The sequence below is a fragment of the Perca flavescens genome, chromosome 7, assembly GCF_004354835.1.
Source record: "Perca flavescens isolate YP-PL-M2 chromosome 7, PFLA_1.0, whole genome shotgun sequence".
In the NCBI taxonomy this organism is placed as follows: Eukaryota; Metazoa; Chordata; class Actinopteri; order Perciformes; family Percidae; genus Perca; species Perca flavescens.
The window spans coordinates 19,501,371-19,517,456 of NC_041337.1; the positions used below are offsets into that span (position 1 = coordinate 19,501,371).

Consider the following 16,086-nt stretch of genomic DNA (forward strand, 5'->3'; position numbering starts at 1 on the left):
CCAAGGTCTTGGCCTATTCAAGCCAAAATCCTTGGGTGTTGTACTGTGCAACAATAGAAAACGATGGCATTGCCTGCACTTCCTCACGTAGCCTTCGAGATGGGAGAGGTTAAACCCTAACCCATTCACAACACCCAATACTGGGCTTACACCAGAGATACATTTCCCTTGTTTTTGTATCCACCAGTCAGTCTGAACCTCTCTTGAGATTGTGATTTCCGTTTGCCTCATACGCTCACAAACGTTGAAGACATCATGTTCTATTTTGATCATAAAGATGGTTTCCAAGCTACATTTTGCACACAATATTTTATGGCCAGTAGACATACACATCATGTTTTATCTTGTATTTATTAAAAAAAACCCTTGTACACTCCCATCTGACAAAGAACAACATCTCACTCATTAAACACAATCTCTGATCAGAGTCAAGGTGTGGTTTGATCCATGAACCAGGCTGCCATGTGTGATTGAGTTTCACAGAGGTCTCATGGGTAGCAGAGCCCTTTTCCTTGTGGCTACACAGTTTAAACACCCACCCATTACAGACATCCATCCTTCTCGGAAATGAACTCCTCGTTAACAGACATGGTTTGAGGTTACACCTCAGCTCCACCAACAATACGACTTTGATCTCTTTAGGCGTTTCACAGTGGTATACATTGTATGACTTAATTGTGCCTCCTCTGAGCTTGTACCTCCCTCGTAGCTCTCTGAAGGACATAAAGGAGGATATACTGTGTAGTGCAAAGGATGGTGTGTGTGTGTGTGTGTGTGTGTGTGTGTGTGTGTGTGTGTGTGTTTCTGTGTGTGTTTGCAGGGAGGGAGGGGTTGTGAGTGAAGGAAAGGCAGATTGTATGCCTGACTTTCTACTTTGTGTTAAAAAAAAATCTTTCGAGCAGTAGGACCCAGAGGATTTTTGTAAGGGGATAAAATTGGACCAGCACACCTTTGTGTTGTCTGAGGCAGGACAAAGATGTGAAAAAAGTTGTTCAACACTGTAACAAAATAGGTTGAGCTTTGAGCCATGTCATTGGCTAAGAAGAGTCTGACAGGAAAATGCAATGGCTCTTGAGGTCAGGGCAGACCCTGCTATAAATGTATTGCGCCCGTCTAACATCTTTACTGACTCTACTACAGCGCTTGCATGGTGAGCTATCATCTCTCATCTCTACAGGGACAATATGAGCGCTTCTGTGGCTGTGTACAGGAATATTTACACAGAGGACCGCTTCAAACAGGCCTACGGCTCAGATGATAGCACAAGTGGAAGTTTGCGGCTCCGGGACAAGCTTGCCGGGAGGTGCAGGTGTTCAAGGCAAGCCTGCCTTCACCTGTTGAGGGAGAGAGTGCCCATTTTCAACTGGCTGCCAAGATACAGACTGAAGAAATGGATTTTAGGAGATACTATTGGGGGACTGACGGTTGGTATTCTTCACATTCCGCAAGGTGAGTTTACAAATACATCATCTAAAAGGGAAAAGAGAGTTTGTTTTCTTTTACATTATTTGAAGTATTAAATTAATAGTATGAGTATTACATTATTTCATTTTAGAATCAATTGAGCCAACAATACCAACATGGTGATAATAATAACAACAACAATATTAACAATAATAATATTAACATTATTATTATTATTATTATTATTATTATTATTATTATTATTATTATTATTATAAATGAAACCCTAACAATACACACAGTTTTTAATAATATAATTGTAATAATTAATATTAATAACTATGCCAAAACAATTTGCAAGGTTAGAATAGTGTTTATATTTTATAGAAATTAAGGCTAAACTGTCAAAATCTCTGCATTATCACAGTGGAGATACTAAATAAAAACTCAGTCAGTATTATTATTTATTAATATTTATTATTTTTTGTGCTTCAGTCATATAAGCATCCATAAGTACAGATTTTACATTCTGAACATAAATTAGGAAAAAATGTGTTTGCTGATAAACTGTCTTTTTGAATGTCCTTCCCTAAACAGGCATGGCCTTCGCGTTACTCACGTCTGTGGCACCAATATTTGGCCTTTACACCTCCTTCTTCCCTGTGGTCCTCTACATGTTTTTTGGCACAGGTCGCCACGTGTCCACAGGTAAGACTTGCATCCATATAACATCTATTGTATATTCTAGAAAAGCATACCAAACATCATTAATCAAAATAAATACATTATTTACATTATCACACACATGCATCCTGAACTCAATGTGTCAGTTATAATGTGTTCTACTGTTACTGAGATGGGCTCATTCTCAGGTACCTTTGCTGTGGTGAGTCTGATGACTGGTTCTGTTGTGGAGCAGCTGGTTCCCACTCCTCTGGAAATGAACTCCAGTTCGTCTGAAGCGGCCGACTTTGAGGCCCAGAGGATTGGAGTTGCTTCAGCAGTAGCACTCCTCTCAGGTATTATTATGGTAAGAAAACCTATGGATTAAACACAGTCACAAAATGAAAATAATAATGCAACTGAGATCTGTCTTTTTGTAAAGACTAGCAGACTTGCTTTGGCCAACACAGCTCATAATTCTGTTTTTATTATTATCTCTTGTGCCCCAGCTCTGTATGTTTGGTCTTCAGCTGGGCTTCCTCTCCACCTATCTGTCAGAGCCAATTGTTAAAGCTTTCACCAGTGCTGCTGCCTTCCATGTTACCATCTCACAGCTGCAAAGCATGCTGGGGCTGCGGCTCCCTCGCTACACTGGGTCCTTTTCCCTCTTTAAGGTAAGCAGTGATTCACGATGGATGTTATTATTTGGGCATTTAGTGCTGTTTGCTCACAGCTCACTGACTCGTGTGTTCAGACTTTAGCGTCTGTGATGGAGAACCTGCCTCACACTAACATGGCTGAGCTGCTGATCTCCTTGGTGTGTTTGGCTGTTCTGGTGCCAGTTAAGGAGATCAACATGCGTTACCGGCAGCGCCTGCGTACACCTATCCCCGTGGAGATTCTCACGGTTAGTCAACTGGATTTATGAATGTTTAGGTTACATAATTACAATATGATCAACAGGTTATAAGTCATGGTTTTATGTTTGCTTCTTCAGGTGATTATTGCTACAGGTGTGGCCTATGCCTCCTCGCTGGACTCTACTTACAACATTGAGATAGTTGGCCACATCCCAGCTGGGTAATCTTTTAGATTAGAAAAAAAACAGACCACAAAACAGTGATGAGTTTAGTAGCTTCCACTGACTTTGAATTCTCCTATTCTCAGATTCCCGGGGCCACGGATGCCTGCCTTGCACACTTTTCCTGACATTGCTGGAGACACAGTAGCCATAACATTCGTTGGCTATGCTGTGTCGGTTTCACTGGCAATGATCTATGCCGATAAACATGGATATTCCATACATCCCAACCAGGTAAAGTGTGATAATGTCACAGCTGCTTGTTGACATGTTCTCACCAATCTGTTAACTTTTTGTTTTGAACCTGTGCTTGATTTCAGGAGCTCCTGGCTCACGGTATCTCCAACACAGTGTCTTCTTTTTTCACCTGCTTTCCCAGCTCAGCCACTCTTGCCACCACTAATATACTCGAGAGCGCTGGAGGATACACACAGGTAGTGTACGTGATATACAGTAACTTCTGTGTGTTACACTCACAAGCCACTGGTAGGCTCTTTGTCTTAATAGCCCAATCTGCAATTCAAATGTAAACAGGAGGGTCACACAAATAAAAAAAGAAAACTCTGTTATCACTCTCAAATTGATTGAAAGGGCCTTTAATATAAAGACAAACACTAGCAAGTAAATTTAAGTTAATATGTTTACTGATGCTTTAAAGACATCAGCAAAAAAAGCCAATATTATGATCAACAGAGAAATACATACTCAACATACTAAATATAATTGTGTGTGTTCCTGCAGCTCTCTGGCTTGTTCACAAGTCTGGTTGTTCTGGTTGTCCTGCTGCTGATTGGACCGCTGTTCTACTTCCTACCAAAGGTGTGTTTGTGTGTGTGTATCTGTACAAGAATGAGAGAAAGAAAGAGGGAAATTTCACTCATCTCCCCCTTTATCTATCTCCCCAGGCAGTCCTGGCATGCATCAATGTCACCAGCCTCAGGCAGATGTTCCTGCAGTTCCAGGAGTTACCTGAACTGTGGAGAATCAGCAGGATTGACTTTGTAAGGCAATAGATTAGTACAGCAATATAAGACATACAACTGCATTGTGCAATATGGTCCCAATGCATACGAATAAAACACAAGAGAATGAAAGGAAGATGGTGAATTAGGTCAACAACTGACCCACAGAGCACAGCTAATTGGGTTTTTCAGTATATTAACATATTGGCTCATATTATCCTGCTCAGGCTGAGGTTATTTACAAAACGTTCAAAACTATGCTTAATTCACCCCATCTGGATTAAAATATGTGTTATACAGTCTGACAGTTGCCTGCAAATTGATAATGCATGCATTTTGAAACAATAACTGTTGCAAGCCAAAGAGAATCAGATATAAATCAGGCCATGGGCTCATGAGCTAGTAGAGCACAGGTTGCACACACTGATTGCTTTGCTGGAATTAACCATCATTGATGTTCCTTGTTATATTCTGACAAGACAATACATTGTTCTGGCTGGTGCAGATGGTTTGGGTGGTAACCTGGCTCTCTGTAGTGGTACTCAACGTGGATCTTGGCCTGGCTATCGGAGTGGTTTTCTCTATGATGACCGTCATCTGCCGCACACAAAGGTACATTTTCCATTTGCATGCACAAATACTATTGTGCAATTCAGCGAGTGCTCTCGCCGATTACTTTCTTGTAAGAAATACCATGTTCATCTGAAAGGGTTGAACATGAACTGAGATGATCAATAATCTGCAGCAAGAATTATGTAAAAGTAGGTCTTATAAGCTTCACAAACAACCAAATTATAATTGACAGGGGCATTGAGAGTCCTGTGTTTGGAGCTCTGAACTAAAATTCATCACAGAGAAATAGAGAATCACTTCATACCTGTCAAGCTATGTAGATCATATGTTATAATGTGTTAATTAAAGTTGATGATTCATGGTTCAACAGGGCTGGTTGTTCAGTGCTTGGTCGGGCCAGCAACACAGAAATTTACAGACCTCTGGAGAACCACAGCAAGGTGAGAGGATGCTCTTACTGCTTAATACTTATATGTATTTATTTTGATTAACATGAGCGCAAGGTCTTTTATTAAACTAAATAGAATTTAAATTTCTTATTCCAACAACAAGTGATAATCATAATCTCAGAGACGATGCAGACTATCCTAGAATGAAGTTAGGATGCTACTGTTTTCCTTTCAGTGCTATGAGGTACCTGGGGTGAAGATCCTGACTTACAACGGGCCTATTTACTACGGCAACCGTAGCTTCTTCAGGGAGGAGATGAGCAGGCTGCTGGGCCTGACGCCAGAGAGAATCCGCAGCCGAGAGAAAGCTAGGAAAGCCCTGGAGAAAAGGGAGAGAGAGGCCATCGTTAGCACTGTGGTACGGCTACTGCAATCACTGAATGAGCGGAGTTAAAAAAAAAAATTAAATTCACACTGTAAAGTTTAATTTCAGTATCTTATTGTTGTTTCTCTTTGTATTGTTGTTTAGGAAAGAGCCATTGCAAACACATCTTTTTCTTCAGAAAATGAGTTCTTTAAATCTGGTAAGTAATGAAAACATTGTGGTGGTTCTGTGTGGGTGATAATACATTTACATAGTTCCAAAAAGTAAAAGCTACAATAGTTATTTATATAGGCCTTTACGAATGACAGTTGCATTTAAATTTTTTGTAGACATGTATAATATTAAGCTTTCAAAGCTTTTCTTTCATTTCCTTTTTTCTTTTCTGTAGAAACATCTGAGAGTGATGTTCAGGCAGTGTTAATCGATTGCAGCAGTGTGACTTTTGTTGATGTTGCTGGAGCAAGACTCTTTACACAGGTTAGTCTAAAGGAAGAGATTATGCTTCAAACTTCACTCCATTTCTTTGTGCATTGTGTCCATAATTGATCGCTATTGGCTTTTTGCAGATGTGTACTGAATGCCAGAAAGTTGGAGTTTATGTATATTTGGCAAACTGCAATGGTAAGGCCTATGTGTCTGAATTCTTGCCTTTCTTATGGTTTCCCCTATGGTATTCTGGGTTTATACTAGTTTATTCACTTGCATACATTGAATACTGATCAATGATTTCTATCCCCCTAGAGAGCGTATTGAAGATCCTAACATCAAGTGGTCTAATGACCTACATGAACCCTCAACATATTTTTGTCACTGTTCATGATGCAGTGATGTATATTCAACAGCAGAAGGTAAGCTAGAAAGTTGAAATTTTCACAAATATAAAAACACTTTGGTTACGAATTATGTAGATTGTCCTAAACAAACAATGCAATTTCTGTTGTCTTCCGTAGGAAAAACCTCCAGAGAACACCACGACTGTTTGGGTATGAGCCAGGAGGCAGTGACGATGAGTCATGCTCCCAGCAGCAAGGGGCCTTGGGCTACAAAGACAGAGGGCAATAAAAGTTCTACGTGTTGAAAAGATTATGTCTCTCAGCTGTATAGCAGTGATTCAGCTTTTGGTCCAGATTTCACTATATACCAGTGTTTCAAAGAAGCAGTAGCCTGTTGTAGCACTATGTCATGAATTACAATACTTATTACATTACAGTATTAGCAGTTTTCTCATAGATATTGAACTCACTCCTGGCACACTTCAATCTGATATAGATAAACAGTAACAAATCTCAATCTCCTCATATATTTGGTGTAAAAAAATAGAAAAAAAAACAATATGTAATTTTTGATTTATGAGTATAAAGCTGTATATGACAGATGTTAATGGTTCCTCGTTCTGTTCTGTATTGTCTTGTATGCTGGAATATTAGCATAGTGATATTTATTTAGTTTCTGTTTGTTTGCAATACAGATTCATATAAAGTGCACTGAATAGTTTGTTGTATTTTACTTTGTGTATTTATATGTTTTGAAATATATGATTGAATGTACAGTAAATGCCATCCAATACTGTCTTAAAATGTTTCGTCTTTTTAACTCCCGAGAGACTGCACGATATATTGTGTGAATGACTTTTGTATTTGTCAGCAATTGTGCCATCCACTGGCTGTTTTGACAATAAATATATCTCCAAAAACAGAACTTCACAGTGAATTAAAATGACATTTAGTACATTAAATTTAAATACCTTTAATAAAATCAAAGAAATTGGGTAATATGTTTCTAAATCAAGACATGGGATAGAGTGGTTATTAAGTATGAATACATTTTAGGAGGAAACAGTGTGGAATGTGAAGCACGCCACTGTGTCAAGTTTTGAAGAGAGAAGAACGGCAGTCTTTGTATTTGGTGAGGTACTGTAGACCTGTGTGTCTGCACTGAGATATGATTAAAAGTGAAAAATACAGGATTCAAAAACAACAAAGACAAAGGATTTGTTTGTCACCAAAAGGGGTAAAATTGGAAAGTAAGACAACAAGTCATCAATCATACAAAATGCTGGTTTATTTAACATGCAAGCTACAGTGGTCTCAATTTGTGTAAATTTTCATATAAATTTGCTAAATAAGACTAAATGTTTTTACCGCAGAAAGAAAGTTTGTACATTATAAAACTGTTATAAGATGTTTGTGTGTTTTACCAGAGGTTGTAAATGCCATATTGAAAGTGATGTCTTCCTCACCACCATGATGCCCTCTGCTTTCCAACAGTTAAAGGTTTCCTCCCACCGCTCATCATCATAATCCTGTTACCTTGACCTGATAAAACTATACGTAGTGTGGGTTCAAAACCAGGACAGAAAAGGGAGAAAAAAAACTAATTATTTCCTTGCTTGATGTTGGATAGCCAAGTTATACATTTTTTCCAGTGCATATTTCAAAGAGCCCTCTAGACACTGTACCCTTTGGGTTTTAAGCTCAAGGAGTGTTTCACTAATTGGCAGGAAGTAGTCCACTTCAATTAGAACATGGTACACAAGGCTCTGGCCAAATGTTTACTAAGCCAGATTCTACCGGCAGACCTCACACACACACACACACACACACACACACACACACACACACACACACACACACACACACACACACACACACACACACACACACACACACACACACAAATATTAAAAAAGTAACTGCAAACTCCTCTGGGAATGTGAGCGATTTAATGGCAACGCTTTGATTATGAAAAGGTGCTTACAGGTAATGTGTAAATGTTTTTACAGTTATGTTAGTTGACCCAAACCTAACCAAATAAAAAGAAAACCCAAAATAAATGGAACATAAAAGACCACAAAAAACAGTGGAATAATACAATTTACAAAAGGATAAAACATCAAGTATTTTGTTATTTCTAATTTATGCAATTTGTACAGAAACAGCAAAAGCAGCAAGCGTTGAAATGTACTGGAAAACACACACACTAACCCAACCAAGAGTACACATAATTAGTCTGAACTGATACTTCTACTACCAATATTGATAATACAATTATAATAATGTTCCTCATGACAAAGCAGAGGATCATTTAACTTGTGTGGCATTTTTGTCTGATCTTTTGTTTCCATCTTGTGGTGAAATGTTGGAATGACAGTCTTTCAGCAGGTTCTTTATCATAGAGCAGGGATCTTCAACAGGGGGTCCGGGACCACTAGGGGGTCCTCAGAGTCAATGTAGGGGGGCCTCCAAATAAGTCTTAATTTTTGAAGTTTCAAAAAAAAAAAATGTCTTGAATCTAACATATTATAAGCAAATATAAAACCCCACTGATGATATGCTTAATGGCCTATAGTATTCCATAAAATAGCCATGGACAGATACAGTTAATCCTAGGGAATCACTGTGCCAGATGTATGTTTTAACATTAAAACATGATTTATAAAACCATGCCAACAATTATAAGGCTACTTTAATAGCCTAATATTATATGGAAAAAAGGTATGTGTAAAGGCTTTAGGCTGCCCTGCACGTTATTGTAACTGTTTAATATGTAACTCACTTTTAAACAGTATATGTAGTAGGGGGTCCCTGCTTCATCTCTCATCATGACTGTCTAGTGACAGAGACAGCTGTCACCGTATTAACTTCTTTATTTATTGTAATGAAGGTCCTCTTCATCACTAATAATTTGCAGCATTAGTATGCTGTAGCTCTTTATGTTACGGGTAAATGAAATGAGGCACAAAAGTTTTGAATGTTTATTGAATGTTTATTGAATGTACATGTAAATGTTTGCTAGTTTGGGTACCTAAACATGTGCAGTATGGTATCATCTTTGCCTGCTTAATTGAATGCAGGTTAACAGTTGCTGCTTGTACAATAGTAACGTTTGTGTTCAAGTAACTCACCTCTGTTGTGTCCATGGATGGTTAGGTGTTTCTCAATCTCAAGAATGCAAAGAACAGACTTGTGTTCTTGGGGAGAACCTTCGTGCTGGTTCTTGGAAGAATGAACTCGCAAGTTCACAAGCACAGAAAACGCTGTTAACAGTTTCAGACGATGAGTTCTTCTAGGCCGGGAGCCAGGTCCATTCCTCAGGATGTTTTCACTATTATTTCCTATTATCTTATACCTAGGGCCATCACAAGTTGATAACGACCACCCCCAACTCGGCCCTGTTTGGTCTCAGAGGCCAAAAAAAACACCCTTTTTGGGAAAAGCTTTTGGCGGAATGCTGTAATTCTGAATATTAAGGTACTACAGCTACATAAATGGTCATATAATCCTAATATTTTGCATGGTGTATCCTGAAACATAGGGGAAACTAGCAGAAAATTATTCTGGGGATTGCTGCCTTTTTTCTGTCAAATATCAACCTCAACATACCCCAAAAGACAAAAAAATGTCCGTCTGCCTGACAAATTGTCAGCAAAAGTGATAATTTTCAAGCATTTTTTATTATAGATATCACTGCCTCAAATGTACATAGAAAACTTCCCAAGTTTATAAGCTTCAATTTAAGTCCAAGATGACCTTTCTAGCTAGAGGATTACAGCTGGTATAACCAAAGTTCTTTACTGTATCTTAAATCGGAGAAAACATAACTTTCAAGCATTACCATTCCATATGGGATTAAGCATATTTTTTGCATATGAACAATATATATATATATACACAGTACAGGCCAAAAGTTTGGACACACCTTCTCATTCAATGTGTTTCCTTTTATTTTCATGACTATTTGCATTATAGATTCTCACTGAAGGCATCAAAACTATGAATGAACACATTTGGAATTATGTACTTAACAAAAAAGTGTGAAATAACTGAAAACATGTCTTATATTTTAGGTTCTTCAAAGTAGCCACCCTTTGCTTTTTTTGATAGCGTTCCAAACCCTTGATGTTCTCTCAATGAGCTTCATGAGGTAGTCACCTGAAATGGTTTTCACTTCACAGGTGTGCTTTGTCAGGGTTAATTAGTGGGATTTTTTCCCTTATTAATAAAAAAAGCAAAGGGTGGCTACTTTGAGGAATCTAAAATATAAGACATGTTTTCAGTTATTTCACACTTTTTTGTTAAGTACATCATTCCATATGTGTTCATTCATAGTTTTGATGCCTTCAGTGAGAATCTACAATGTAAATAGTCATGAAAATACAGAAAACGCATTGAATGAGAAGGTGTGTCCAAACTTTTGGCCTATACTGTGTGTGTGTGTATATATATATATATATATATATATATATATATATATATATAGATAGATAGATAGATAGATAGATAGATAGATAGATAGATAGATAGATCTATATATTTTTTTTTAAGATTAGTTTTTGGGCATTTCTGCCTTTAATGATAGGAAAGCAATGAAAGAGAGTGGGAAGACATGCTGGAAATCGTCCAAAGTTGGACTCGAACCCCAGATCTTCTGCAACGAGGTAGGAACCTCTGTATATGTGCACAGCTCTACCGACTGAGCTACCCTGGCCACATGAACAATATCTTAAACATTAGTTGAGACTTGACTTATGTACTGCTACTATATGAAGTGAATTGCATAAAAAGTGAGTAATGTTATGCCCCTAGGTGGACTGGGGTCAGGGTGCAACATAGGGTACAATCACACAAAATCAATTAATCAAATGTGAGATTTATTAAAGTCCACAAAGTCCTCGCAACACAAGGAATAAAGATGACTCTATTGCGCAGTCTGTTATCAAAAAGCCAACCTTCAATTGAGTAAACATTAGTAACCTGTACAGGTAAAAATTCTTTACAGCCAAATGGCGAAACAAAAATACAGCTCAAACATAAAATAGAAAACATTTCTTTGGTTCTTAGATCTTTTTGCTTGCTTATCCATGCTGTGCTTTGACGACTGGTCATGTTAGTGTATTGTATTAGTGTAGAATATAAACTCTCAATCATCATTTCCTTCTCTTCCTCATCTTCACTGAATAAACTTTGAATTCTGATTAAGAATCTTTATCGGACGGACCTTCCCTTTGCCTTTGAATGCTTAAATGCAGTCAGCACCAGTGAACGCATGCAAGGCCAGAAGAGAGCTGAAATGTGTTCCTGTGAATAATCTTCAGCCAGCTGGTTGATGTTGATTATTCTATCTCCCATGTCAGAGATGATGTTGACAGTTGATGACTTGGCATAATACAGGAGGATGAAGAACTTTATCAGTAGTGGCCCATAGGGGTCAATAGGCCATAGACCCCTATTGACCCCTAAGGGCCACTACTGATAAAGTTATTTTATGCATGTGTGGAAAGATTAACTTGGAAGGCAGAGTTACTAATTTCCAAGCTAGGTTGTTGACAAAAATAGGGCCGGTGTGTTGCAAATGCCAGGGCCGTTTCTTGATCCCAGTCAGTCACTGCTTTCAAGATAGAATGCAATGCTGGAGTTATGTCAAAAGAACTTCTACCAGAGATCTGTTCAAAACATGAAGAAACAGATGTGAGGGTGATCATTTACATGCAGTATATCCAAACTAAAATGCCTCACATCAGAACAGTTAGAGTCATTTTCTTCATCCTCCTGTATTATGCCAAGTCATCAACTGTCAACATCATCTCTGTGATCCAGAAGTAAATTAATGATGTTTTCATCATTTGTGAGAAAACAATTCCACTCAGTGGGTCGATGAACATTCAGCCCATTAACTAGAAAACGTTCACCACAACCTCTGCGATCTCGCTCAGCTGATGTTGGTGAATAAAGACCATCAATGTAAGTGTCTCTGCTGAATACTGTTTCAGCTGCAGCAGGTAGACTTTTGAAGGTACGCTCTGATATAGTTTTCATTGTCTGTGGTACATCATGCATGTAGAATGAGGAGTTTCCATCTTGAATGAGAGCACATTGGCTTAGAGAAGGAAGTTGTGCATTCTCAGCATCTTTGATCATGTGATTAATTCCTTTTCCTTTGTTGTTTTTTGCGAAATAGCAAAGTAGTAGTAGTATGGCGTCAGAGTCAAGGGATATGTCATTAGGTCAGAGATGCTAATTTGTCACTTAAGTTCTTGGGATTTGATGAAGATCTGAAAGATAAACCCACTTGTGGCCTTGTACTGGATCCCTTTCTGGTTTGACGCCACAAGCTTCCTTTTAGTGTGGTACACAACATTGTCTTGAATCTGTTCCTCTTGATGGGTTCAAAGAAAAGGACCTTTTTTGTTTGAAATCGATCACGGATGAACTTCTCTTTTTAGTTTTTTTTTAGTTTTTTTTCAGGGCATTCAGCACATAGCGCACCTCTTCTGGCATAGCAGCTCCAACTGAATTCAAACAAGTCTCAAGCTGAAATGGGTTGATAAAACTCTGAAAAGCTTGTACTGTTTGCTGCACTTGCTCCTCAGACAGAGTGATTTCACGTGGTCTGAGATCTCTTTGTTGCTTCTCTGTATATTCACCTCGGCCACTTGTCATTTCCCACATGGCTTCTACAAACTCTCCTTTAGCATGGGCAGTCAGGATATTACGTTGGCTCGCTTCATAATTACTGGTAATTCCACAGGTCCCAGACCCTGAGTTTGACTTAAATCAATCTAGAAGTAGAGTGGGTGCCTTAAATGTAGAAAAATATAGGACACCAATCTCCCAATAGAATCAAAATGTTTCCATACCCAGAAAAATAGATCAACTTACCTTCAAATTGTCTTTGCTGAATAACTTCAGGATGACATGAACGGTTAGGGTGTTGGTTGGTTAGTGCATTCATGTAGTCTACTCACTTAAAAATGTGCAATGATACGCAACAACATATTTTTGTGACAGAACTTTCACTTCAGATATTTGTATTCACAAATACGGGGTCGAGTAATGTGACAGCAAACAAAACTAACACTGCAGAACATGCAGAACGACTTTTCTCATCTTTCACTGACCTGCTCCTCACTGAGCGCAGTGCGTAGTGTGTGCGTAGCGACCAGGCCCCAATGCTCCGCCTACACTAACGCCAGTATCCTCCCTTCACCACATTTAAGACAAATATAAGTAGCCTATTTTATTTTGTCCTCATTGCTTTGGGGTCAACTTTTGTGATCCAGGCTCAGGTCCCTGATGTGAAAGCCCTCTTACTGCTTTATATTCCATCATTTTGTTTTAATATCATCTGTGTTTTTCTTCTCATAGGATAAATAAAGGTATTCCCACCATAAATTGATGCATACAAGTGTATAAGAATGCAGGATATTAGTCTTTGGTGGACAGTAGTGTAGTGGGTTAGTGTGTTTATGGGTGTAACCTGGTTACCATTGTTTTATCTTACACCCTGACCCCAGTCCACCTAGGGGCTTAATAGTATTCACTTGGAAGGTAATTCACATCATATAGTATAGCAGTACATAGGTCAAATCTCAACTCTTGTTTGAGATATTGTTCATGTGCAAAAAAAATGCTTAATCCCATATGGAATGGTAATGCTTGAAATTATGTTTTCTCCGATTTAAGTTACAGTGGAGAACTTTGGTTTTACCAGCTGTAATCCTCCAGCTAGAAAGGTCATCTTAGACTTAAATTGAAGCTTATACATTTGGGAAGGTTTTCATGTACATTAGAGGCAGTGATATCTATAATAAAATGCTTGAAAATTATCACTTTTGATGACAATTTGTCAGGCAGACAGACATTTTTTTGTCTTTTAGGGTATGTTGAGGTTGATATTTGACAGCAAAAGGCAGCAATCCCCAGAATCTTTTTCTGCTAGTTTCCCCTATGTGTCAGGATACACCATGCTAAAATATTAGGGTTATATGACCATGTATGTAGTTGCAGTACCTTAACATTCACAATTACATCATTCCGCCAAAAGCTTTTCCCAAAAAGGCTATTTTTTGGCCCCTGAGACCAAACGGGGCCGAGTTGGGGGTGGTCGTTATCAACTTGTGATGGCCCTAGGTATAAGATAATAGGAAATAATAGTGAAAAAAAGGTAGCAAAAAACATCCTGAGGAGTGGACCTGGCTCCCGGCCTATTCCTGTTATTGTGCAACACCCCCAGCACAGAGGCTACCTCAGACCTACCAACCTTGAAGAAATTTTATGAGTACACCCCCCGTGCGCACAACCGACATCACCGACAACCCACTGCCAATATACGCTCCACCGTTGCACTCACCAATGAGAAAACTATGAGATACCTAACACCATACTACATAATATAATTTCACCAATCAAGATTTTTTAGTTACTCCATAACCATATACAAGTAGACCATAAATGTTATACAATTACTGATATCACTCCTAACATTGAATTGAAAACAAACCATTGTACAGGAGGCATAGCCAATGGAAACTTCTTCCACCTGAAAATACATTGTTTGGCTCATCACTACCTTCTAGATTACAATAAATTATTATTACTGTGTAGAGGAGTGGATGAATGGCTGTACGTGTAGTGAAACTACTATACAAATGTTTTCTTATATCCTGTCCAATATTTTGTGCCCATATATTTGTTAGTCTAACCAACAGGAGGCAGAGAGAGCTAATAAATATGCCTAAGTACTTCTGTGTTAAAGATGAGAGTCAGACCAGGTTAACACGTCATAAAGCAACTTTAAATAGGCCTAAAGCAACTACTAAAAAAAAACACAGATTGAAGCCTAACAGAGACACAATTCTAGGCTAATAAATAACATGGGTCAGATATTTTCAGATACGCTTTTACAAATTTGACATGGGTGACATTGCATTATGTCAGTTGCCATCACATCACATAAATAGCCTAACTGTTACCTTTATCTGATGTTAATCAGCACCTGGCCTTTCTAAAACCTTTTAGTTTTCTAGCCATTCCACCACTTTTCTAACTGCCCCCAACTAATGGCAAGGATGGACGGTGTGATAGGCTAGCCTATTGACACCATTGTTGGGCAAGTTAATTCCAAAATGTAATACATTATTGATTACTAGTTACTGTCTTTGAGAGTAATTAGTTATATTACAATATTATTGTCTCTGAATTGTAATGCTTACACTACTTTTGCGTTACTTTTGAGTTACTTTCAACAAAATTGAAGCAGAAGTATTCTTGGCAGGTAGCTTGTGAATATGAAATACATCATAATTTATTCACATTATTTTGTATTATTAATCTGACGCTGCAAAGTAACTAAAGCTATAAAATAAATAGTTAAGTAAAACGTTCAATAGCCTACTTGACTCTGAATTGTGGTGGACTAGAAGTAGCCTAATAAGTAGGAGAAAATGAAAAATACCCAATTAAAATTGAATCAAAGTAGCCGACGGTAGGCTATAGTTACTTTCCACCGCTGATAAAATGTAATATTACGTGTAGCAAGACTACGGGTGATGAGGTTCTATATACTGTCTCTGTGAGGTAGCCTGGACATGTAGAGGAAAAGCCATCTCTCCCGTTAAGAAATCGTTCCGATATATACTGTCTATGTTCCAAACCTTTTTTTGAGGCAGTTCAGCCATTGCATGCAAGCCTACTGTTATCCGGACAGCCTGGCTTGCTTGCTGAGGCACTGAATTGAATTAAACGCGCGAAGCATTTGGCTAGGAGGGACCATAGACAGTATATAAGAAGTGAGGGGCAGGTGGGCGGAGGGTTAAAATACAGCGCTCTGATTGGCCGAAAGCTTTTCTCT

The 16,086-nt window shown here is 38.4% G+C and overlaps 1 protein-coding gene across 1 annotated transcript; it reads left to right on the forward strand.

Annotated features, from left to right (window-relative positions):
- The first annotated feature begins 996 nt into the window (after positions 1–996).
- On the forward strand, positions 997–7,061 carry slc26a10 (solute carrier family 26 member 10). The gene is made up of 18 exons (XM_028583281.1): positions 997–1,449; positions 2,002–2,112; positions 2,277–2,434; positions 2,577–2,741; positions 2,822–2,974; positions 3,065–3,147; positions 3,235–3,382; positions 3,469–3,582; positions 3,890–3,967; positions 4,054–4,149; positions 4,616–4,722; positions 5,054–5,123; positions 5,308–5,490; positions 5,602–5,656; positions 5,846–5,934; positions 6,024–6,078; positions 6,199–6,305; positions 6,408–7,061. Exons 1-18 carry the CDS (start codon positions 1,185–1,187, stop codon positions 6,444–6,446), a joined length of 2,076 nt encoding a protein of 691 aa, XP_028439082.1. The 5' UTR covers positions 997–1,184; the 3' UTR covers positions 6,447–7,061.
- The last annotated feature ends 9,025 nt before the right edge of the window (positions 7,062–16,086 follow it).

Coding starts and splice junctions, on each gene's coding strand:
- slc26a10 (XM_028583281.1), top strand. CDS start 1,185: ATGAGCGCTTCTGTGGCTGTGTACAGGAATATTTACACAGAGGACCGC. Junction 5,935..6,023: donor GAGCAAGACTCTTTACACAG/GTTAGTCTAAAG, acceptor GGCTTTTTGCAG/ATGTGTACTGAATGCCAGAA. Junction 6,306..6,407: donor TGTATATTCAACAGCAGAAG/GTAAGCTAGAAA, acceptor TGTCTTCCGTAG/GAAAAACCTCCAGAGAACAC.